This window comes from Leucopleurus acutus, assembly GCF_964270905.1.
Source record: "Leucopleurus acutus genome assembly, chromosome: 5".
Lineage (NCBI taxonomy): Eukaryota > Metazoa > Chordata > Mammalia > Artiodactyla > Delphinidae > Leucopleurus > Leucopleurus acutus.
The window spans coordinates 15,795,161-15,819,994 of NC_139147.1; the positions used below are offsets into that span (position 1 = coordinate 15,795,161).

The 24,834-nt window shown below is 38.7% G+C and overlaps 1 protein-coding gene across 3 annotated transcripts in view; it reads left to right on the plus strand.

Moving 5' to 3' along the window:
- Positions 1 to 4,178: 4,178 nt before the first annotated feature.
- Positions 4,179 to 24,834, plus strand: part of LTN1 (listerin E3 ubiquitin protein ligase 1) — a 64,939-nt gene continuing 44,283 nt past the window's right edge. For 2 of the 3 annotated variants that reach the window (XM_082839824.1, XM_082839826.1), the window contains exons 1-6: positions 4,181 to 4,283; positions 9,321 to 9,524; positions 10,046 to 10,144; positions 10,648 to 10,878; positions 13,263 to 13,315; positions 14,267 to 14,447. In XM_082839824.1, coding sequence (XP_082695950.1) covers positions 4,242 to 4,283; positions 9,321 to 9,524; positions 10,046 to 10,144; positions 10,648 to 10,878; positions 13,263 to 13,315; positions 14,267 to 14,447 — 810 coding nt within the window. In that variant the 5' untranslated portion in view covers positions 4,181 to 4,241. Of the gene's footprint in view, positions 4,284 to 9,320; positions 9,525 to 10,045; positions 10,145 to 10,647; positions 10,879 to 13,262; positions 13,316 to 14,266; positions 14,448 to 24,834 lie in introns of all 3 variants that reach the window. The other variant, XM_082839825.1, reaches the window with a different exon arrangement.

The following is a 24,834-nucleotide window of genomic DNA, read 5'->3' on the forward strand; positions in this document are numbered from 1 at the left end:
TCTATTTGTTTTTTCTGACAGAGAAAAAAAAACTTTCAAATTAATGTTACTGAAATGTATCAATCATTTTCTTTATGGTTTTCTGTCTTTGGAGCATTGACTGGGAATGCTCTCCCTACTCCAGGATAATTTTAAAATGTGTCTATATAACCTTATAACATTTTTTGTTTTAAAAAATCTTATTGTGAAGTAGATATGTAACATTCATACTATTTATCTTACTATGAATATTTACCTTATACAAAAAGGTAAAAAGAAGTAAAAAATGAATAGTCATAATCTTACCAACTAGTTTAAGAAAACTTTACCGACAAGTAAAACTTTACCACTCTACTACACAAGTGTGGTTGAAATCCTCTTGTGTACTTCTGCTGATTACAATTCTGTTCCTTAGCAGTATTAACCCCACCCTAAAGTATTTATCATTCCCATATATTTCTTTTTTTTAAAATTAATTAATTAATTTAATTTTTGGCTGTGTTGGGTCTTCATTGCAGTGCACGGGCTTCCCATTGTGGTGGCTTCTTTTGTTGCAGAGCACAGGCTCTAGGCACGTGGGCGTCAGTAGTTGTGACACACAGGCTCAGTAGTTGTGACTCACGGGCTCTAGATCACAGTCTCAGTAGTTGTGGCGCAGGGGCTTAGCTGCTCCGCGGCATATGGGATCTTCCTGGACCAGGGCTCGAACCTGTGTCCTCTGCATTGGCAGGCGGATTCTTAACCACTACGCCACCAGGGAAGTCCCCCCATATATTTCTTTGTACTTTAATGACGTGTGTGTGTATCCCTGTACCACATCTTATGACTTCATTTTTAACATTCAGTCATCAGCAATTCATTTTAGAGTGCTGCATGAAGTAGGTACTAAAGTTATTTTCTCAGAAGGTAAGCAGTTGTTCCAATGATATTTGCTGGATAATCCATATTCTTCAGACATTTGAGATGCCACTTTTATCAGAGCCTGAATGTGGGTTCTGGATTTGCCATTCTATTTCAGCTTATTCCTAACCACACTGTTAGGACTGTTACGGCAATATCTTGAGTTTTGAAGTTTAGAAGGACAAATCATTGCTATGCCTGCTTTTCAAAATATCTTTAGCTATTCTTTCATGTTATTCTTTCATGTGAGCTTTTGAGATAGTTTTGTGATATCTGAAAACAAAATCTTACTGAGAATTCTTTTGGGAGTACAGAAGTTACAAACTTAACTTTCAAGATTTGACATCTCAGCTATTGTAATTTCCCATCCTCTCTCTAGTTATAACTCTTTTAAATTTTTGTGTAACTCTTTAAATTTTTAAATCTTTTAATTTTTTTCCTCTACGTACTGCACATATATATTGTTTTAATTTTTATGTATTTTGGATTTTATAATTATCTTTAATTAGGTCTTTTATTTTAGAACTTGTTTATTATTTTATAACATCAAAATTGATGTTACAATCAGATAGGACAGACTTCTCTCTTCATTGTTTACCAAAAATATCCTTTTGATTCTCCTTTTATTCTTCCAGATAAACTTTTAAATCATGTGTCCAAAGTTCATTAAGACTTTGGTTTACATTAGAGTTATGGATATTTTGATTAGAATTGACATAACATTACCACTTTGGTAGGCACTGTTTAGAGTACTCTGGTTTACGAGGGTCTCATCTTCAAAAGAGACAACCACTGGGAACTGTTATGTAACAGAGACTATTTTCGAATGCCCAAACCAATTATAAAATGGTGTTCTAAGGGGCTTCCCTGGTGGCACAGTGGTTGAGAGTCCGCCTGCCGATGCAGGGGACACGGGTTCGTGCCCCCGTCTGGGAAAATCCCACATGCCGCGGAGCGGCTGGGCCCGTGAGCCGTGGCCGCTGAGCCTGTGCGTCCGGAGCCTGTGCTCCGCAACGGGAGAGGCCACAACAGTAAGAGGCCTGCATAACGCAAAAAAAAAAAAAAAAATTACATAATAAATACATGAATATATTCTCCTTGTATAAAATAAAATCTTACAGGGAAGGCTTAATTTCCTTTGACTATAATTCTTAACCCTAATCTCTTTTCTTGCCACCTCTTTCCCCTAAGGATTAACTTCAATTATCAGATTGGTATAATCCTTGCAGCCTTTTTTTCTGTGTATTTACATAATATATATGTATCCATATAATACTGTTTTATAAATTTTTTAGACACAAATGGTATTATGCTGTACATATTACTCTATTTGCTTTCAATTTAAGAATGTCTTAGAATTCTTCCCATGTACGTACAGATAAACCTCTCTTAACTGCTGCCTAATAGTCCATAGAATAGATATAATTTACTTAGCCATTCCCCCAATGGATAGACACTAGGTTGTTTTCAATTATCTTGCTATTATAGTGTTTTAGGGAACATCCTGAAGCATGTCTCTGTATGTATTTTTTTAACCAGGGTCCAGTCAGGAAAACAGAAACTTCACTACTTATTTAAAGAGAAAAAAATTTAACATGGGAGATTGGTTAAAAACGAGTATAAAGGCAAAAAGAGAATCCTGAGGTAACAGAGGTGATTACTGCACAGCAGCTACTATCACTAGGGCTAGTAAAGGAAAGAAGGAAAGAAGAGGTTGGGGTAATTCGAATTTAGAAGTTTGGAGGAAGGCCTGGAAAAGCTGGGGCTCAGTTCAAGCCTATGAAGAGAGGGTGGTGCCTGGCTGTAGCTGCTCTCCGGAGCTCAAAGAAGGTACTCCGTGATGCTGGGCCTCTGACTTCTGAGAAGGGGGCACCACTGGCCGTCTTGAGAGCTCAAAGGAGCCCATGGAGCTAGGACTCATACTTCGGAGGGGAAAGGTCCTGCCTGGCTGCTGCTGGTACCCCTGAGGTGTGCAATGAGTTTGACTCTGATGGTCGAAAAAAAAGATGGAGACGGAAAACAACTGCTGCCTATACCAATTGCTGCTACCAGGGCAAAGAGCTGCTGCTGAGATGACGCTAGCAGTATGGAGCAAGTCGCTTCTTCCTCTTCTCTTTCCGGCTCCTTCTAGTCCATTGTCCCCCGCCCCCCCTCCCCCCCACGTTGAAGGAACCTAACAGGAAGACGGCTGACTAAAGGAGAAATAGTCTGCAGAGCCTCCGTGTCATGGAGTCGATTATAATACGGTGAGTGTGTGGGCATGAGATAATAACCAGCAACATGTGCTTATGTTTCTGTGCTGTGATTCTGAGGAGCAAAATCACTAACTACAAAACCTGTAAATTTCAAATTTTAAGAGAGACTACCACACTACCCTCTTTTCGAAAAGCTGCACATAACACTTTTGATATGGGGGGGAAAAAAACGCGGGGGGGGCGGATTTAGAGAATATTGCCTAGAGCACTACTTTGCAAATTTTAACAAAACCTGGGAACATTGTTAAAAATGCAAAATCTGATTTAATAGTCCCAAAGTGGGCCTGACAGTCTGCATTTCTAAGAAACACCCAGGTGATACCGATAATTGCTTTTTTAGGGGGCGGGGGCTGCGTTAGGTTTTAGTTGCGGCACGCGGGATCTTCCTTGAGACGTGCGGGATCTTTTCGTTGCGGCACGCGGGGTCATCTCCAGTTGTGGCCTGCGGGTTTTCTCTCTAGTTGTGGCTCGCCAGCTCCAGGGCGCGTGGGCTCTTTGCTTTGTGGCACGCTGGCTCTCTCGTTGAGCTCAGCGAGCTCAGTAGTGTGGCACGAGGGCTTGGCTGCCCCCCTGGCATGTGGGAATCTTAGTTCCCCGATCACGGATGGAATCCTCGCCCTGTGCACTGGAAGGCGGGTTCTTTACCACTGGACCACCAGGGAAGTCCCGATAATTGCATTTTAAAAAGTCTAACATTGTCCCATCTTCCTTCAGCCACTACTGTGTCATTCTATTGCTACCCTTGTATGAAAACACCTCCCTTATGGCCCATGCCTATTTCCTACCCGCTAAACAGGGAACAAATCTTTGCTGCAGGAAAGGGAAGAAGCAGGATTTAGCGCTATGCTTGGCTTCCTATTGGGCAGGGGTCACGTCAACTCAGATGGGCGTGGCTCCAAGTGCGACATATCCCGCCACGGATGGCCAGGGATGCGGCAGGAGGCAGGAGCGGAAGTGGGGCGGCATGTGGGCGGGGTGGGTGACGGAAGGGGAGAGCCAGGGGAAGGCGTTCCTATGGGCCCTTTTCCGGTGCAAGGGGCCGGAAGTTGTGGCCCGGCCGTGTCAACTGGGGGGCTGAGGTTTGAGAGTGCCGCTGAGACCGCGACCATGGGCGGGAAGAACAAGCAGAGGACCAAGGGGAACCTGAGGGTGAGTGCGGGGTGGCCCAGCCAACCTAGGAGTCCTCGCCTCGCAGTGGCTGGCTCCACCCGGCGCAGGGCTGGAGGATGTGTGCAGCGCGGCTGTGGGGAGGCGTGTGTTTGCGTGTCGAGTGTGACCTCTCTGTTGTGTGTGCGTCCCCGCGGGCGGGGTGGATTATCTCTGAACAGATTGGGGAGTCGTAAGAGAAAAGATGTTCCGTGCCAGAGCTGTCCCCCCCCGAGCACATCCCCCCCGCCCAACATTTTCATTAAGAATTGGTTCCGTGTCGGCTTCAAGAGGAAGGTTATCTGCCCAGGGTGGCAGGGGTGAACAAGGGAATTGGGTGGGAAGCAGTTAAGGTGAGCCTGGTGTGCAGGGTATCTCGGATCATGTCGCTCCTTCGCTCATAAACCTGCTGTGGCTGCCCACATCCCTCGGGGTAAAGGCTAAAGCCGTTACGACGATACATACACGGTGTATGGTCTGCTGCGGCCCCTTTCCATCTCCGACCCCATCTTCAACTCCCTCCGCCTCGCTCACTCCATCTGGCCACGCTCATCTCTTCACCGAAACTTGACCTTGCCTGGCAGGCTCCCCGACGCTCTTTTGTTAGGTGCCTCCAAATTTTGCCCGAGATATCTCAGTGAGGTCTCCGGTGATCACCCTATTTTAAGTTGTAGCCCTCCACCCCGCTCCCTTTTCTCCTTTCCTGCTTTATTTTATTCCGTTGCATTTATGACTTCTAACATATTAGTTGACTGTCCCGCTTCATTTACTGTCTTGCTTCACTAGGATATTAGTATAGGATATAAGTATCATGAAGGCAGGCGTTTTTATCTGCTGCTGTTATCCTCGGAGCCTGGAACAGGATTAGCATATAGTAGAAGTTCACTAAATACTTGTTTAAACCCCAGGGTGGACTAAACCTACAAGATTGGGGATGCCATAATGATATTTTTTATAGTACTAGGTTTATTATGGCACAGTCTAATTTTATGAGGATGCTTTTTTCCTGTTTGTGAAACAATTCTTGTGATTCCAGTACCACATTTTCTTAGATCTGTCACTTAATCTGTTTTGGAGGTTAATAATAGTAACAGTGATAATAGTAACTTACCTTGTGTTAGTACTCTCCTAAATGCTTTACTTGCATCCTCATTTAACTTTAAAAAATGTTCTCAATGTTTACTTTTGAAATATTCCAAATATTAGCAACAACTCATAATTCTTTACCTAGAATTACCAATTGTTAATCTTCGGTCACTTTTGCTTTTTCTTTCTAAATATATGTATTTTGCTGAACCGTATGAGAAGTAGTTGCAGAAATCATGACCCTTAACTTCTAAATACTTCAGCATGTATATTCTAAAAACAGCGCCATTCTTCTACATAACCGTGAGCAATTATAACATGCAGAAAACTCAACTTCAGTATAATACTATTATCTAATAGTATACATTATTGTATTCAGATTTCTGTAGTCATCTCAATATTGTTCTCTATAAGTTTTATTTAGATATAGCATTTAAAAATTTTTTAAAATTTATTTTTGGCTCTTGGTACACGTGGGCTTTCTCTAGTTGCAGTGAGCAGGGGCTACACTTCGTTGCGGTGCACGGGCTTCTCATTGCAGTGGCTTCTGTTGCAGAGCATGGGCTCTAGGCACGCGGGCTTCAGGAGTTGAGGCACGTGGGCTCAGTAGTTGTGGCTTGTGGGTTCTAGAGCACGGGCTCAGTAGTTGTGGTGCACGGGCTTAGTTGCTCTGCGGTATGTGGGATCTTCCCGGACCAGGGACCGAACCCATGTGCCCTGCATTGGCAGGCGGATTCTTAACCTCTGAACCACCAGGGAAGTCCCTAGATACAGCATTTTAAAAAACATCCAAGATCCATGAAAGGATCACTCATTCCATTTAGCTATCATTTAGATCTAGGCAGTTTTCCTAGTGCCTTTTTTTGGAGGAAGATTCTTTTATGACATGGACAATTTGGAAGAGTCTAGGCAATTGATTTGCTTAACTTAGATTTGTCTAATTGTTCCTTATAATTACATTCAGGTTAAACAGTTTTTGACAGAAATGCTTCATAGATGATGTGTAATTTCTCAGTGCCTCTCACACCACGGGGACACATAATGTCTGTTTATTAATGAGACACATAATCCCATTATTGGTGGTATATGTGTAATCACTTGATTAAGGTGATGTCCATTGTATAAGTGTCTCTTTTTATTGGCTATTAACAAATAATATGTGGAGTAGTAATTTCAGAATAACCTGTTCTCTCATAAACTTTCACTTAATGGTTTTTAGCATCCTTTGATAATTCTTGCTGGAATCAATTATTATTATGGTGGTTTGAAAACTTATGTTTAATCTTGACTACACCTAAGTAATGATTTAGTGACTGTTGTCTCATTTTAAAGATGATGATTCTGAGGCTTTGAGAATTAACTTGCCTAAATTCATGTAGTCAGGAAGTTGTGGAGTTGGGATTTGAACTTCAGAGTGGCAGTCATTCATTCAACAGAAGAGTTTGAATACTGAATGCCATGTTTTCAAAGATGACAGAGAAATTTTCTGTTCTTGAACTATTAGTTTGATGATAGATAAGTAAGCAAATAATTATAATATATTAAAGAATTATGATACAGGTATCAGAAGCAAAGTGGGAGAACAGAAAAGAATGGTGATTGACCGGAAAGGCAAATGTTGAAAACATGAATGTGTTTTCAGGGATAAGTGGGAGTTTGTCAGGGAGAGAAAAGATTACACAAAGACCAAATTGTGGATAACTAATAAGAACATGCTGTGTAGCACAAGGAACTCTACTCATATACTCTGTAATGGCCTGTATGGGAAAAGAATCTTAAAAAAAAAAAAAAAGTGGATATATGTATATGTATAATTGATTCACTTCGCTGTACACCTGAAACTAACACAACATTGTAAATCAACTATACTCCAATAAAATTTTTTTTAAAAAAATGTGTTTGCTGTTTGAAAAAAAATGAATAAAAAGACCAGATTGTGAAAAGGCATGACATATTTGGGGAACTTTGTATTGAGTTTGGAACTAGAACATAAATGGTGGGAACAAAAGGGAGCAGGGAGGAGGAAGTGGGACAGGGAAGAAAAAAGTGTTAGAAAGATGACTGGAGAGGTCGAGGCCAGATGGTGAAAGATCCCGAAAGCTTCCTGAATTTGGTCTTTAAACTGTAGACTCAGGATTGCCACCTCAAATATTATACCTCTAGAAGCCAGGCACAAAAGAATGAAGTAGGTGTAGTATAAGACAATTAACTGCGGGCTTCCCTCGTGGCGCAGTGGTTGAGAGTCCGCCTGCCGATGCAGGGGACGCGGGTTCGTGCCCGGTCTGGGAAGATCCCACATGCCGCGGAGCGGCTGGGCTCGTGAGCCATGGCCGCTGAGCCTGCGCGTCCGGAGCCTGTGCTCCCGCAGCGGGAGAGGCCACAACAGTGAGAGGCCCGCGTACCGCAAAAAAAAAAAAAAAAGAGACAGTTAACTGCCAGAAATAGTATCGAGGGTCTTAATTTTTGAACTGTGGGTATGAGCATCTAACGTACAGTGGAGAAGGTAACAAGAAACAGTAACTACATTTTAAGTTCAAAGTAGACATTGAAAAAAAGATACAATTAGTTGAAAATAATTTGTTTCTGTGAAACTGGACATCTGATATCTTTTCTGTACTTAGTTATCACTGTCAGTTCTGGTCTTCAGGTCAGTTCAGAATTCAGCCTTGACTCCTTTAGCTTTTAGCTTTTTATACTATTTCATTCTGTTTCATAATAAAACTGTTTACACTTGAGATTATAGGTAAAACTCCAATGTCTTAATGTCATCATAGTTTTCAGAATTATAATTCGCTAACTTCCTTTGTAGCTCTTTATTCATGTATCAATATTGAGAAAGGTAAACTGAATAATGTTAGTTCATTTTAATAAAGTTTTAAAATAGAGAACCTTTTTTGAAATTAGGCCAAGTGCCACTGTTTTGAAAAAATATCTAGTCCATCATTTTCATTTCTGTTCACTCATTTCAGTGTAGAAAGTAGTACAGATTATTATTCCTTGATAAATGATTTTCCCAAACACAGTTTTGCTAGGTATGAACAAACTGAATCACACATTTGGATTTTCAGACATTCTTACGGAGGAATAAGAAATAGGTGAGTTTAGATGGGTTGTGATGTCATCCTGGACATTGAACTGAAACGTTTTCCTATTAGATGACAATGAATACATTAATTTCTTTCAACAGTTCAAGTACTTTCTTTCTTTGTCACAAAGAATCCTTTAATGTTTAGTACTGGAAGCTACTATATTGTGTATCAATCAAACAAGCCACTGACTGTGTTTCAAAACAAAGGAGTGTATCTTATATCCTGATCATTGTATTGATTTTTATGTACATACTAATGTAATTTGTAACCATTTTAGCCCAAAGAGATTTGGTTAGGCTTTGGGTATGTGGAAATGAGTGCGTCTGCCCGCAAGGAACTCCTGGTCTAGAAGTTGCTATCATTAGAGTTGTCCTAGGGTAGTTGCTTAATAAATATTTGTTGAATGAGTGGATGAATAAAGAGATATCCATTTATGAGTTAATTTTGCATCACTACACAGTATACATACTATTTATACAAAAGTTGGAAATAAAAAATTTCATAAAACAGTACTTATTCTTACCATATGTGATGCATTCTGATTTTTAAAATTTTGTTCTATTTCTTTAAAATGTTGTCATGGCCCATGAGCCTCTAATGGCTTGTAAACGCAACTTTAAAAACATGGTTCTGATGTTTAGGAAACTAGGAAATAGCTCCTAGGATCATTATTGTTAAATTCTTGGTGACAAAAATATTTATCTTTGGCAGACATTGCAATAGATGCATAGGCTAGGGGGAAAAAGGTCCTCAAATAGAAGTTTGCTTCATTGTGGGAATTGTCAAGTAATTACTCCAAAGAACTCAAAGTTAAATTTGAACTCTTCCTTGACTCTAACTTTTTTTCTCCCTACTTTCTTACCAGCCTTCAAACAGTGGCCGAGCTGCAGAACTCCTTGCCAAGGAACAGGGAACAGTGCCTGGATTTATTGGTTTTGGAACATTTCACAGTGACCTAGGCTATGTTCCTGCTATTCAAGGAGCTGAAGAAATAGACAGTCTTGTGGATTCTGATTTCCGAATGGTGCTGCGAAAACTTTCAAAGAAAGATGTCACGACAAAACTAAAAGCAAGTTTTATTGTTTTCATTAAAATGATCAAGAAAATCTTTTTGTTAAAATGTCATTGGCATATTTTATGTAAAGAAGAATGAAGAATCATCACTAATAAGTACTTTTAAATGAAGAATCATCACTAATAAGTACTTTTACAATTGTACTTTTTGCTGATACAGACTTTAGGTTATACTTACCTTCTGGGTTATAAGTTAGTTTGTTGTTCTGCACTTTTTAGAATCACTTTGGAATTCTGGCTTTACATTTTTTCCTATTAAGTAATGTAATTTTGACTCTATAATTTTAAATGGTTTTTTTTTTGTTTGTGTACATTTTATATATTTTTTAAAACAACTGAAATGTTTCTACCATAGTAACCTATAAAGAACTCTTCAGATTAGTCCCATGTGACACAAACAGGGCTGGTGTATTCTCACGTTACATAAAATATACTAAGCTTCTAGAACAGCATAAATATAATCAACAGCCAATATTATGGCTGTTGATCCTTAACGATTTTAATAATTTATTTTAGGCTATGCAGGAATTTGGAACCATGTGTACAGAGAGAGACACGGAAATTGTAAAAGGAGTTCTTCCATATTGGCCAAGAATTTTCTGCAAAATTTCACTAGTAAGTATTAAGACTTGACTAGTTTATTTCTGTTGTGGTTTTTTTGTTTTGTTTTTTGTTTTTGGTTGAAGTTGTGGGGACTGTCAAATTTATATGATTCATTTTTGATGAGGGTTATGGAATGTTATGTCAATATTATTATGCAGATTGGATCATGTTGGGTTGTAAAAAGGAGTCTGTTAGGTCCTTACAATAGAATTACCTAGATACTTTTAAGCCATAGTAAATTTTGACAATATAATTTCTTTGTATACTTGCTGCAGAAGAATGAGAATGAATTGCTTATTTATTCCAGGTTTAGCCCTGACTCTATCTTGAATACAGTCATTTTTATCTCATTGGGAAAAGGAAAAATTAATCAGTTTTTTAATATAATTATTGATTTTAGTTTAGCTTTGTGCATAGGTGAATTCTTATTAATGGGTCTTCATCGCATACCCAGAAATGTCAGTATTTATTTTTATGGGTTAGAGCTGTTTTAAACCATATTATATTTTCAATAGGATCATGACCGCCGGGTTCGAGAAGCCACACAGCAAGCTTTTGAAAAACTTATCCTTAAAGTTAAGAAACACTTGGCTCCTTACTTAAAAAGTTTAATGGGCTATTGGCTAATGGCTCAGTGTGATACTTACACACCAGCTGCATCTGCAGCAAAAGATGCCTTTGAAGCAGCTTTCCCTCCAAGCAAGCAACCTGAAGCCATAGCATTTTGTAAGGATGAAATTACAAGTGTAAGTCCTTGGAACCTTTCTGTATCTATTTTTAAAGTATTTAAGGGATATAAAGCGTATTACAAAGGCAGCTCTTTTACCTAGCATTGTGAGGGTATGAGAAGTGAAATATTTTCAGTGGAAGATTGCGTTTTTTAAATGGTGTTTATCAAAGTTGACCATTTTGGCTTTTTAAAACATAATTAACTTTTTGGATTGGATCTTTCTAAATGATTTAAGTTTTCCCTGTTTATTTTAATGTTTTAATTTACTGTATCTAAAAAAATTTAGATATGTGCTTTGTAATATATAATCTAAAAAAAGAATACATCTATAAATCAAATCGAAACTTTTTTTCCCCATATTTTCAAATCAATACATGTATACAGATCTGTTTCATCCTGGTATTCCTTTGTATATATAGATATACAACAGTTTATTTAACTTCTTTCATTTTAATACACATTTGGGATTTTTCCCCAGTTTTTTTTAAGAATAGGTTTATTTATTTATTATTTTTTAAAATATTTGTTTACCCGGTTTTTTATGATACTCCCATTAACAGATATACGTTTCTCCAACACTTGGCCAGCAGTTTTGCCAGACCGATATCAGCCATAACTTTTGTGGCTTTTAGTTTGTACACAATACTGTCCTTCCTCATTTTTCTCTCCTTCTTTGCTATTCCTTATATATGGACTGGAAAAAACTAGACGCCAGTTTGTTAGTATTATACCAAGAAATAAAAATAGATGGGCTGTGAGTCCATTGAGGAGAAGTAAAAATTTTTTTAAAAAAGATAATGCTTGCATTTATTTCTCTATTTAGTACTCTTATATTTCCATAGCACCCTATGTATAATCCTACTTAAACACCTTCCCTCCTCCTCCCTTGTTTTCTCCCTGCTTCCCTCCTTTCAGTTAGTTGACCTTTCTGTGGCTTCCCATTATACTTACAAGTCTAGATTTCTTATCTTGGCCTACAAGGCTCTGCATGATGTGGTCCCTTCTTACCTATCTGATCTCTTCACCCAACATCTCTCTACACACACATGCATTCTAGTTCCCCCTTTAAGTTCTTGGTTCTTACATTCTTTATTTTTCTGTTGTACCAGAGTTGTTTTTCTAGGGTGATGGTTTGTAGTTGTGTGGGTTTTTTTGGCCACACTGCGCGGCTTGTAGGATCTTAGTTCCCGCACCAGGGATTGAACCAGGGCCCCAGCCTTGAAAGCGCTGAGTCCGAGCCACTGGACTGCGAGGGAATTCCCTAGGGTTTGTAGGTTTAATCATACTCTCAAAGGGAGTTCTCTATCCCAACTATAAATTAAATATCATTGGTTTCTTTAAAATATCAAGTGATGAATGTTATGAGTGAAGTATCATGAGTTTGGACACTTAAGAGTTTTAGAAAATGGATTTTGAGATAATTAATTTGGCTATTCATAGTTTTGTTTATTTGGTTGTTTTTTTGTTCTTGGTTTTATTATGGATGGGTAACTGATCATTGGATATGTGGATTATTTCCTCCATTATTTTACCTTTAGTTGGCTGTGTCACAGATATACAGATATTGGGTTTGAACTTTCCTAAGTTCAAAACAAATTTATTAGAGAGGAGTTAGGCAAATGAGATCAAAATGTCATAGTGTCTGTAAGAGAACATGGGCTCTGGGTCATACCACTGGGTTCTAGTCCACTCTGCCATTAGTTGGGGTGTTTGACCATGGGCAAGTTTCTGTGCTTCCATTTCCTCATCTGTTAAAGTAGGAATTAACTTGTACTTCATCGAGTTGTTTTGAGGATTTCATTAATGCATGGAATGTGCTCAAAGCAATACATGGTAAATGGAAAAACTCAGTAAATATTGGTTATTATTATTGCTGATAAAATTGATACTGGAACAGTGGACTTGCTAGTACTGTACCCCAGAAGTAAGCAGACTTCCTCAGCATTTCAAATGGAGCCTTAAACCTTCCTCCATGATGGAGCAGAGCACAATGTGTGTACTCTGTGAGCAGGGAGGTGCTCAAAAAAGAGGGGCGAGGAAAGCAGAGCCTAATTCACTCCCAAACTTACTAATCGGACATCCCATTCACTTCACTGCTGTGTGCAAGAGGAATGGAGAAGCAAGAGGCCAGGAGTATTTAAGGGAAAATTCCTCTCAGTGGAAACTGGAGGTGTTTGGAAGAAGTACCTTATCCTTCTTTACCCCAGCAGGTGCCAACCTTGGGGATTGATAGGGGAAAAAAATTGGTAAAATTCAAACCTTTTAGTTTTGCTACTTAATTTTGCTACTTTTGTGAGAAAGGGGATAAAAACTTTTAGTTAAGATGAAGTTTATGTTCTGTCTCTTCACCACTGACAATTCAATAAAATCTCAAGTCTATGGCATTTTTTCCCCCCATAGGTGCTGCAGGATCATCTTATAAAAGAAACACCTGATACACTCAGTGACCCACAGTAAGTTGTATTGTTTCTGTGTAACTCAGGTTAAGTGAAACTATGTTTCTCTCATAGGTAATAAGATGATAATTTCAATGTGACATTTTTTAAAAAAGGGATGCTAAATGTAGAGGTGAAAATACTTAATATAGTGTTATTTTCCAGGTGCTGTTTTAAGTGCTTTTACCTGCAAGTTGTCCCGCTATTTAACTTGAATTATCTGGGAGCACATGTGTTTGGTTCTTTTACAAAGAGATGTTTTTAGGTTTTTTCCACATTTGCCTTTTGACAGTCATAGCAGGAACCATTTTAAGGTCTGGATGAAAATAGTTGAAGAACTATGAATAGTTCTATTGTAAGAATAGTAAGATGTTCCATTTACTTTTTACTCTTGTGTTCTAATCAAACTATTAAGAATCTGTAAGGGAAAGTACTCTTAGGTGCAGTGTTATTTTTTTCTTTTTTCTTTTTTTTTTTTTGCGGTACGCGGGCCTCTCACTGCTGTGGCCTCTCCCGTTGCGGAGCACAGGCTCCGGACGCGCAGGCTCAGCGGCCATGGCTCACGGGCCCAGCCGCTCCGCGGCATGTGGGATCTTCCCAGACCGGGGCACGAACCCGTGTCCCCTGCATCGGCAGGCGGACTCTCAACCACTGCGCCACCAGGGAAGCCCAGGTGCAGTGTTATTTATTCTCTAATCATCCAATTAACTGCTACTGAGAGCAGTGTACATGCACATTATTTCAAGCCACAACTCTTGATTTACTTTCACCTTTTATTATTTGAATAATATGTGATTAAAATTCTATGTATATTGGCATTTTGTGGGGGTTTGGCACAGGGAGAATGAATATAGAGATAAAGCAACTTTGGTAGATATTCAATGATAAAACATTTAAAACAGAAGTGCTGAATATGTAGTTTGTCTTATTCTCAATCCTTATATGTATTTATTTTCTTTTTACATCAAGAACTATTCCAGAGGAAGAAAGAGAAGCTAAATTCTATCGGGTTGTAACTTGTTCCTTATTGGCATTGAAAAAATTGCTTTGCCTCCTACCCGATAATGAGCTTGATTCTCTGGAGGAGAAATTTAAGTCTCTTTTATCACAGAATAAGTTTTGGAAGTATGGAAAACACAGTATACCTCAGGTATCTTAATCTTTTTTATTTTAAGACATTCCTCTGATTCCTTTTTCTCCCCTGGTCTTGTTATTTTTTATTTAGGCTTCATGTTTATTGTTTATGTTTAAAATTCTGCAGACACATTTTTGTGGTGGGACTGAATTACCTCTCTTACTAGAATGTTCTTGTATTTTCATTTTTTTATTTAGTTGTTTGGACCTCAGATTCAGAGTTGAATCATCATCTTCCTCTGTTCATGGCACCTTAAAACTGCTGGGTGTGTGCAAGTCTCTTCCTTTTAATGTATTTATTTTTTCCCTTTTGTCTGTCTGTCTCCATTTTCCACCTCCACCAGCTGCCTCTTCTAAGTGTGATTAATGTATGTGCTTTCGTCTGTGCAGTCGATTCTCATTACTTACTGTGATTATATTCTGTGAAGTCCATGAACACTGAATTAGTGAACACGAAGGCATCGCTCTTAGGGGAAATGCAGGCTTAGGCTCCTGTTAGTCTCTTGTCACGACATTTTTGACAGTTGGTTAGTACATAACCTTGTTTTATGTGTATCTGTTTAAAGACACCTTATTTAATGTATATTGTTGATTCACTAACTTTGAATTCCCACACAACAGCACTAGACATCATGCCTGAATGAAGTTTATCTAATTTTCTCTGTTAGGCATGTCACAGCCTTTTTGCATGTGTTTTTAATTCACATAAATGATACTAATGATACTGTGTTATATTTCATCCCATTTATTGCTTTTTACTTAGTAGTTTTTTAAATTTTTTGTGGTACGCGGGCCTCTCACTGTTGTGGCCTCTCCCGCTGCGGAGCACAGGCTCCGGATGCGCAGGCTCAGCAGCCATGGCTCACGGGCCCAGCCGCTTCGCGGCATGTGGGATCTTCCCGGACCGGGCACGAACCCGTGTCCCCTGCATCGGCAGGCGGACTGTCAACCACTGCGCCACCAGGGAAGCCCTTTAATTTTTATACATGTACTTTTTGTTTGTTTGTTTAAAGAAATATTTATTTATTTATTTAGGCTGCGCCGGGTCTTAGTTGCGGCATGCGGGATCTTTTTTAAAATTAATTAATTATTTTTTTGGCCGTGTTGGGTTTTCTTTGCTGCACGTGGGCTTTCTCTAGTTGCGGCGAGTGGAGGCTACTCTTCCTTGCACTGTAGGTGCGAGGGCTTCAGTAGTTGCGGCACGTGGGCTCTAGAGCGCAGGCTCAGTAGTTGTAGCGCACGGGCTTAGTTGCTCTGCAGCATGTGGGATCTTCCTGGGCGAGGGCTCGAACCTGTGTCGCCTGCATTGGGAGGCAGATTCTTAACCACTGCGCCACCAGGGAAGTCCCAAGCTCACAGGGTCTTTTAGTTGCAGCATGTGAGCTCTTAGTTGTGACATGCATGCAGGATCTAGTTCCCCGACCAGGGATCAAACCCAGGCCCCCTGCATTGGGAGCACGGGGTCTTACCCACTGGACCACCAGGGAAGTCCCAGTAGTTTTTTAAAAAGTACTAAGATATTTAAATCCATTACATTCCTGTATGTATATCTGGCCCATGGCTTCTAACTGATGTGTAGTACTCAGAAGTTTGCATACATTCCGTTTTACCTGTTCATTCCCCCAGTGGTAGATACCCTGATTGCCTTTGACTCCCTGCTCTCACAGATAAGGCAGCAGTGAGCATCTTCATTCATGCATCCCCAGATCTGTGAGAATTTCTTTTTCTGAAATTCTCTTAATTTCTGAATTGCTGAGTCAAAGATTATAGGCGTACTTAATTTTCTGAAGTAGTGCCAGATTGCTTACCTGATTGGCTGCATTAGTCTAGGCTCAACTATCAATACATGATGACTACTATATATCCTTATACTGTAGCCAGGGCTGGGCATCATTCAACTTCCTATTTTTCAATAGTCTAATTAGGAGTTCAAATGATACCTTTCTTTAATTTTAATTACTCTGCTAACTAGTGACTTTTAACATCTCTTCATAAGCTTTTTAGATTTTTATGTTTCCTCTGTAAACTACTTATTCATATCTTTCACCCCTTTTTTTCTGTTGGAGTTCTCTTTTTCTTATTTTATTGGAGTTCCTTGTATATTTTAAATATTAGTCCTTTTGTCATTGTTAGGCATTGTAAATAATCTCCCATTCTGTCACCTTTCGTGTGTCCTCTTTTATAAAGAAATCTTAATTTTGATGTAATCAAAACCACTGATTTTGCCTTATGAAGGCCTTTCTCATTTTTAAGCCATAAAAATATTGTTATATTTAATAGTTATATCTTTTTAAACAGCTATATCCTTTTTTAATAGTTATATTTTTCTTAACAGTTATATCTTTTAATCGCTTTAGTTTTATCTTTCATATGAAGTTTTTAATCCATCAGTAACCCACCTTTTTATGTGGTGTTAAGTGGAGATCTAGTTACATTTCTCTTCATGTACAGTGAGCCACTTTTCCTAACATCACCTAGTTAAACTGTTCATTCTCTCCCTATTGATTTATGGTCCTGCCATTACGGTATATTAAGTTCCCATACGTTCATGAGTTTTTCTCAAAACTCTATCTTCTGATCTATTAGTCTTTGTTTCTTCTTACACCAGTACCACTGTTAAAATGACATTATGATATGTCCTAATAATTGCTCAGGGGAGGCACTCTTTTCTTCATCTTCAAGACTAAGTTGTTTTAGAACTTTATTCTTCTGTATAAATTTAAGTAAATTTATTGAATTCCTCAAAAGAACATCTAACTGGAATTTTGATTGGGGTTCCACTGAATGATTTGGGGAGACTTGCTGTTTTTAGGTTATTGAACCTGATGTTAAAATTATCTCACAATTTATTCAGGTATTTAAAAAATATCCTAGAATATCTTTTTAAACAACTTTTATTAAGATATGATTTACATACAATAAAATGCAGTCATTTTAAGCTTACAGTTTAAGATTTGACAGATGTATACACTCATCTTCATGTACATACCCACATAACCACTAAAATCAAGAAGTAAAACATCTTTATCACTCAAAAATTGGTTCCTTGTGTCCCTGCAAGTCATCCTCTCCCTTAACCTAGGCAACTATTTATCTACTTTTCTGTCACTTAGAGATTCGATTTGTCTTTTTTAGGTTTTCATATAAATGGAGCCATATATTACTCTGTATCTGGCTTCTTTTCTTTTCTTCTCTTTTCTTTTTTCTTTTCTTTTCTTGCCGTGCTGCACAGCTTGTGGGATTTTAGTTTCCCAACCAGGGATTGAACCTGGGCCCTCACCAGTGAGAGTGCAGAGTCCTAACCACTGGACCACCAGGGAATTCCCTGTATCTGGCTTTCTTTTGCTCAGCGTAATGTTTTTAAGATTCTTTGTTGTTGCTTGTATCAGTATTTCAAAGTGGTTATACTATTTTACACTCTTAATCAGCAGTGTATGAAATTTTTAGTTCCATATCTTTACTTCAATATTGTCCGTTGTTTTAAGTCATTCTCTTGGGTGTGGCATCGGGGATCGGCAAATTACAGCTCATGGGTCAAAATCTGGCACACCTGATCTGTTTTTTTTTTTTGTTGTTGTTGTTGTGTTTTTTTTGTGGTACACGGGCCTCTCACTGTTGTGGCCTCTCCTGTTGCAGAGCACAGGCTCCGGACGCACAGCCTCAGCGGCCATGGCTCACGGGCCCAGCTGCTCCGTGGCATGTGGGATCTTCCCAGACCGGGGCACGAACCTGTGTCCCCTGCATCGGCAGGCGGACTCTCAACCACTGCACCACCAGGGAAGCCCCGTGACCTGTTTTTGTAAATCGTTTTTGTATTGTATGTGGCTGCTTTGTGCTAACAGAGCAGAACAAAGTAGGTGCAACACAGTCTGTATGGCTTGCAAAGCTTAAAATACTTGTTTTCTGGCTCTTTAAAGAAAATGTTTGCTGACCTCTGGGGTAGAGACTTTACATCGTGGTTTTAATTTGCATTTCCCTGATGGCTAATGGTATTGAACATCTTTTAATGTGTTTATTGGCCATTTGTATTTCTTCTTCTTTTTTTTTTTTATTTTTATTTGGGCACACCACTTGGCTTGTGGGACCATAGTTCCCCAACCAGGGATTGAACCAGGGTACCAGCAGTGAAAGTGCTGAGTCCTAATCTCTGGACTGTCAAGGAATTCCCTATCTTCTGTTTTTTTGAGGTGTCTGTTTAACCCTTTTGCTCATTTTTAATTTAATATGTTGTAGTTTTTATATCTAAAATTTCAACTTGGTTTTTGTATTTTCTATTTCTTTGATGAAATTGTCTACTTTTTTAAGACTTCTTTTAAGAGCAGTTTTAGGTTCACAGCAAAATTGAGGAAAAAGTACCAAGATTTCCCATATATCTCCTGCCCCTCACATACATAGCTTCCCCCATTATCAACATCCTCTCACCAGAGTGGTACCTGTTTTTTTTTTTTTAAACAATTGACGAACCTATGTTGATACATCATTATCGTCCAGAATCCATAATTTACATTAGGGTTCACTGTTGATGTTGTATATTCTGTAGGTTTGGACAAATGTATAATGACATGTATCTGTTTCCTGTTTTTTTCATTCATTGTTAGCATATTTTTCTTTACCTCACTGAGTATAGTTATAATAGCTGCTGTAAAGTACATGTCTGATAATAACATCTGAGATCACATTTTCTTGGCTTTCATATGTTGAGGGATTTTAGATTGTATCCTACACATAAATATTTAGATTGCATCCTAGACGTATATATTTAGATTGTATCCTGGAATGTTATGTTTTGGAGACAGGGTTATTTTATATTGCTCCAAAGGGCGTTGATGTCTTTGTGTTAGTGGGCAATCAACTTGGTTAGACTCAACAAACTCTCATGCCTGCAGCGGGCATGGTTCAAGTGTCAGCTGTAGATTTAGACTGTTTAAACACAGAACGTGGGGGTTCTTTTCTTTGGTTCTCTTCTTTCTGGAGTTCCCTACTACTCTCTTGCCATCTTGGTTACCCTGGGCTCCTTTTCCTGGTTCTTTCAGTTCCTCCAACCAGAGGGATGTCAGGCTTTCTGTTGCAGTTGTAGCTGCCCCAGTGCCTCTGTGGTGGTGACTGCATCCACCTTCAGGGCAAAACTGCACAAAATGGGAACTCAGTATGTGTGATTGCTTACTCCAAGTTATGATACCGGCTCCAAAATGTGTATTTCAGTCTTCAGAGCCCTTGGATAGTTTTTTTGTGTTGGGTTCATAGAGTCTATAGTTGTTCTTTGCAGGAAGATCAATGTATCAGTCTGTCACTACTTGATATTCTTTTGCCTATTTTTAAGTTGGGTTTTTGGTTTTTGTGAGTTACGAATATGCTTTAGTTATTCTGGATACAAGTATTTTGTCAGGTAAAGTATCATGAATGTTTTATTATAGTTTGTGGCTTGCCTTTTCACTTTTTTCCCATGGTTTTTGGAGAGTAGGTGTTTTAAAGTCCCAGTTATCAATTTTTTTTTTTTTACACTTCATACTTTTCATTTCTTATATAAGGAGTCTTTGCCTACTTGAAGGTTGCAAAGATGTTTTTATATTTTATTCTGGAAATTTTATATTTTAGGTTTATTTAGAGTTAATTTTTGTGTATGGCATAAAGGTGAGAGTCAGATTTTTTTCACATAGGTATCCATTTCTTGAAAGACTACCAGCTCCTCCTCACCCCACCACCCTGGCACCTTTGGCAAAATTAAGTTGAACATACGAGATTTTAATTTTGGACTCTTACTCCCTTACATTTTATGTCTATCTTTACACCATTACCACACTTTCTTGATTGTTACTGTTCTACGGTAAGTCCTGAAACCCTCCAACTTGGTTCTTCTTTCTCAAAATTATTTAGCCTATATTAGGCCCTTGCCATCCTGGAACAGTATTTTATAATATACTGCATACTGAACATGACTTCATGGTTTCTGTTACTATTGCAAAATGGGGTTCCTTTTTTGATTCCATTTTCTATTTTGTTTCTACTGTGGTATAGGAATGCTATGCTTTTGTGCATTAATTTTGTATCCAGCAACTCTTCTGAGCTCCTGTTAGTTCTTTTTTTTTTAATCCTTTTATTATTTACAACAGTCTTTTGATAATTTCTGCCAAATTTGTTCTGATATATTCTTTTTTTTTTTTACATCTTTATTGGAGTATAATTGCTTTACAATGTTGTGTTAGTTTCTGCTTTGTAACAAAGTGAATCAGCTATATGTATACATATATCCCCATATCTCCTCCCTCTTGCATCTCCCTCCCTCCCACCCTCCCTCTCCCACCCCTCTAGGTGGTCACAAAGCACCAAGCTGATCTCCCTATGCTATGCGGCTGCTTCCCACTAGCTAGCTATTTTACGTTTCATAGTGTATATATGTCCATGCCACTGTCTCACTTTGTCCCAGCTTACCCTTTCCCCTCCCCATATCCTCAAGTCCATTCTCTAGTAGGTCTGTGTCTTTATTCCCATCTTGCCCCTAGGTTCTTCAGAACTTTTTTTTTTTAATATTCCATATATGTGTGTTAGCATACGGTATTTGTTTTTCTCTTTCTGACTTACTTCACTCTGTATGACACACTCTAGGTCCATCCACCTCACTACAAATAACTCAATTTCGTTTCTTTTTATGGCTGAGTAATATCCCATTGTATATATGTGCCACATCTTCTTTATCCATTCATCTGTTGATGGACACTTAGGGTGCTTCCATGTCCTGGCTATTGTAAATAGACCTGCAGTGAACATTGTGGTACATGACTCTTTTTGAATGATGGTTTTCCCAGGGTGTATGCCCAGTAGTGACATTGTTGGGTCATATGGTAGTTCTGTTTTTAGTTCTTTAAGGAGCCTCCATACACTTCTCCATAGTGGCTGTATCAATTTACATTCCCACCAACAGTGCAAGAGGGTTCCCTTTTCTCCACACCCTCTCCAGCATTTATTGTTTGTAGACTTTTTGATGATGGCCATTCTGACCGATGTCAGATGATATCTCATAGTTTGGATTTGCGTTTCTCTAATGATTAATGATGTTGAGCGTTCTTTCATATGTTTCTTGGCAATCTGTATATTTTCTTTGGAGAAATGTCTATTTAGGTCTTCTGCCCATTTTTGGATTGGGTTGTTTGTTTTTTTGATATTGAGCTGCATGAGCTGCTTGTAAATTTTGGAGATTAATCCTTTCTCCATTGCTTCATTTGCAAATATTTTCTCCCATTCTGAGGGTTGTCTTTTTGTCTTGTTTATGGTTTCCTTTGCTGTGCAAAAGCTTTTAAGTTTCATTTGGTCCCATCTGTTTCTTTTTGTTTTTATTTCCATTTCTCTAGGAGATGGGTCAAAAAGGATCTTGCTGTGATTTATGTCATAGAGTGTTCTGCCTATGTTTTCCTCTAAGAGTTTGATAGTGTCTGGCCTTACATTTAGGTCTTTAATCCATTTTGAGTTTATTTTTGTATATGGTGTTAGGGAGTGTTGTAATTTCATTCTTTTACATGTAGCTGTCCAGTTTTCCCAGCACCACTTATTGAAAAGACTGTCTTTTCTCCATTGTATATTCTTGCCTCCTTTATCAAAGATAAGGTGACCATATGTGCGTGAGTTTACCTCTGTGCTTTCTATCCTGTTCCATTGATCTATATTTCTGTTTTTGTGCCAGTACCATACTGTCTTGGTTACTGTAGCTTTGTAGTATAGTCTGAAGTCAGGGAGCCTGATTCCTCCAGCTCTGTTTTTCTTTCTCAAGATTGCTTCGCCTACTCAGGGTCTTTTGTGATTCCATACAAAGTGTGAAATTTTTTGTTCTAGTTCTGTGAAAAATGACAGTGGTAGTTTGATAGGGATTTCATTGAATCTGTAGATTGCTTTGGGTAGTAGAGTCATTTTCACAATGAATTGATTCAATTCACAATGAATTGATTCTTCCAATCCAAGAACATGGTACATCTCTCCATCTATTTGTATCATCTTTAATTTCTTTCATCAGTGTCTTATAATTTTCTGCATACAGGTCTTTTGTCTCCCTAGGTAGGTTTATTCCTAGATTTTATTCTTTTTGTTGCAGTGGTAAATGGGAGTGTTTTCTTAATTTCACTTTCAGATTTTTCATCGTTAGTGTATAGGAATGCAAGAGATTTCTTTACGTTAATTTTGTACCCTGCTACTTTACCAAATTCATTGATTAGCTCTAGTAGTTTTCTGGTAGCATCCTAGGATTCTCTATGTACAGTATCAGGTCATCTGCAAACAGTGACAGCTTTACTTCTTCTTTTCTGATTTGGATTCCTTTTATTTCTTTTTCTTCTCTGATTGCTGTGGCTAAAACTTCCAAAACTATGTTGAATAATAGTGATGAGACTGGGCAACCTTGTTTTGTTCCTGATCTTAGTGGAAATGCTTTCAGTTTTTCACTGTTGAGGACGATGTTAGCTGCGGGTTTGTCATATATGGCCTTTATTATGTTGAGGTTAGCCCCCTCTATGCCTACTTTCTGAAGGGTTTTTATCATAAATGGGTGTTGAATTTTGTTGAAAGCTTTCTCTGCATCTATTGAGATGATCATATGGTTTTTCTCCTTCAATTTGTTAATATGGTGTATCACATTGATTGATTTGCGTGTATTGAATCCTTGCATTCCTGGGATAAACCCCATTTGATCATGGTGTATGATCCTTTCAATGTGCTGTTGGATTCTGTTTGTTAGTATTTTGTTGAGGATTTTTGCATCTATGTTCATCAGTGACATTGGCCTGTAGTTTTCTTTCTTCATGACAGCTTTGTCTGGTTTTGGTATCAGGGTGATGGTGGCCTTGTAGAACGAGTTTGGGAGTGTTCCTCCCTCTGCTGTAATTTGGAAGAGTTTGAGAAGGTTAGGTGTTAGCTCTTCTCTAAATGTTTGATAGAATTTGCCTGTGAAGCCATCTGGTCCTGGACTTTTGTTTGTTGGAAGATTTTTTTTTTTTTTTTTTTTAATTTTTGGCTGTTTTGGGTCTTCATTTGTGTGCAAGGGCTTTCTCCAGTTGCGGCGAGCAGGGGCCACTCTTCATCGCGGTCCGCGGGCCTCTCACTGTCGCAGCCTCTCCCGTTGCGGAGCACAGGCTCCAGACGCGCAGGCTCAGTAGCTGTGGCTCACGGGCCTAGTTGCTCCACGGCATGTGGGATCTTTCCAGACCAGGGCTCAAACCCGTGTCTACTGCATTGGCAGGCAGATTCTTAACCACTGCACCACTGTTGGAAGATTTTTAATCACTGTTTCAATTTCAGTGCTGGTGATTGGTCTGTTCATATTTTCTATTTCTTCCTGCTTCCGTCTTGGAAGGTTGTGCATTTCTAAGAATTTGTCCATTTCTTCCAGGTTGTCCATTTTATTGGCATAGAGTTGCTTGTAGTAATCTCTCAACCATTGTGTTTCTGCTGTGTCAGTTACTTCTCCTTTTTCATTTCTAATTCTGTTGATTTGAGTCTTCTCCCTTTTTTTCTTGATGTCTGGCTAATGGTTTATCATTTTCATTTATCTGCTTAAAAAAAAACAGCTTTTAGTTTTATTGATTTTTGCTATCATTTCCTTCATTTCTTTTTCATTTATATCTGACCTGATCTTTATGATTTCTTTCCTTCTGCTAACTTTTGGGGTTTTTTTGTTGTTCTTTCTCTAATTGCTTTAGGTGTAAGGTTAGTTTGTTTATTTGAGATGTTTCTTTTTTTTTTAAACTTATTTATTTATTTATAGCTGTGTTGGGTCTTTGTTGCTATGCACGGGCTTTCTCCAGTTGTGGTGAGTGGGGGCTACTCTTGAGCGGGTGCGCGGGCTTCATTGTGGTGCGCGGGCTTCTCATTGTCCTGGGTTCTCTTGTTGCAGAGCACCAGCTCTAGGTGTGCAGGCTCAGTAGTTGTCGCGCTTGAGCTTAGTTGCTCTGCAGCATGTGGGATCTTCCCGGACCAGGGCTTGAACCCGTGTCCCCTCATTGGCAGGCGGATTCTTAACCACTGCACCACCAGGGAAGCCCCTGTTTCTTGTTTCTTAGGTAGGATTGTATTACTATAAACTTCCTTCTTAGAACTGCTTTTGCTGCATTCCATAGGTTTTGGGTCATCGTGTTTTCATTGTCATTTGTTTCTAGGTATTTTTTGATTTCCTCTTTGATTTCTTCAATGGTCTCTTGGTTATTAAGTAGTGTATTGTTTAGCCTCCACGTATTTGTATTTTTTACAGATTTTTTCCTGTAATTGATATCTAGTCTCATAGCGTTGTTGTCGGAAAAGATACTTGATACAATTTCAATTTTCTTAAATTTACCAAAGCTTGATTTGTGACCCAAGATATGATCTATCCTGGAAAATGTTCCATGAGCACTTGAGAATAATGTGTGTTCTGTTGTTTTTGGATG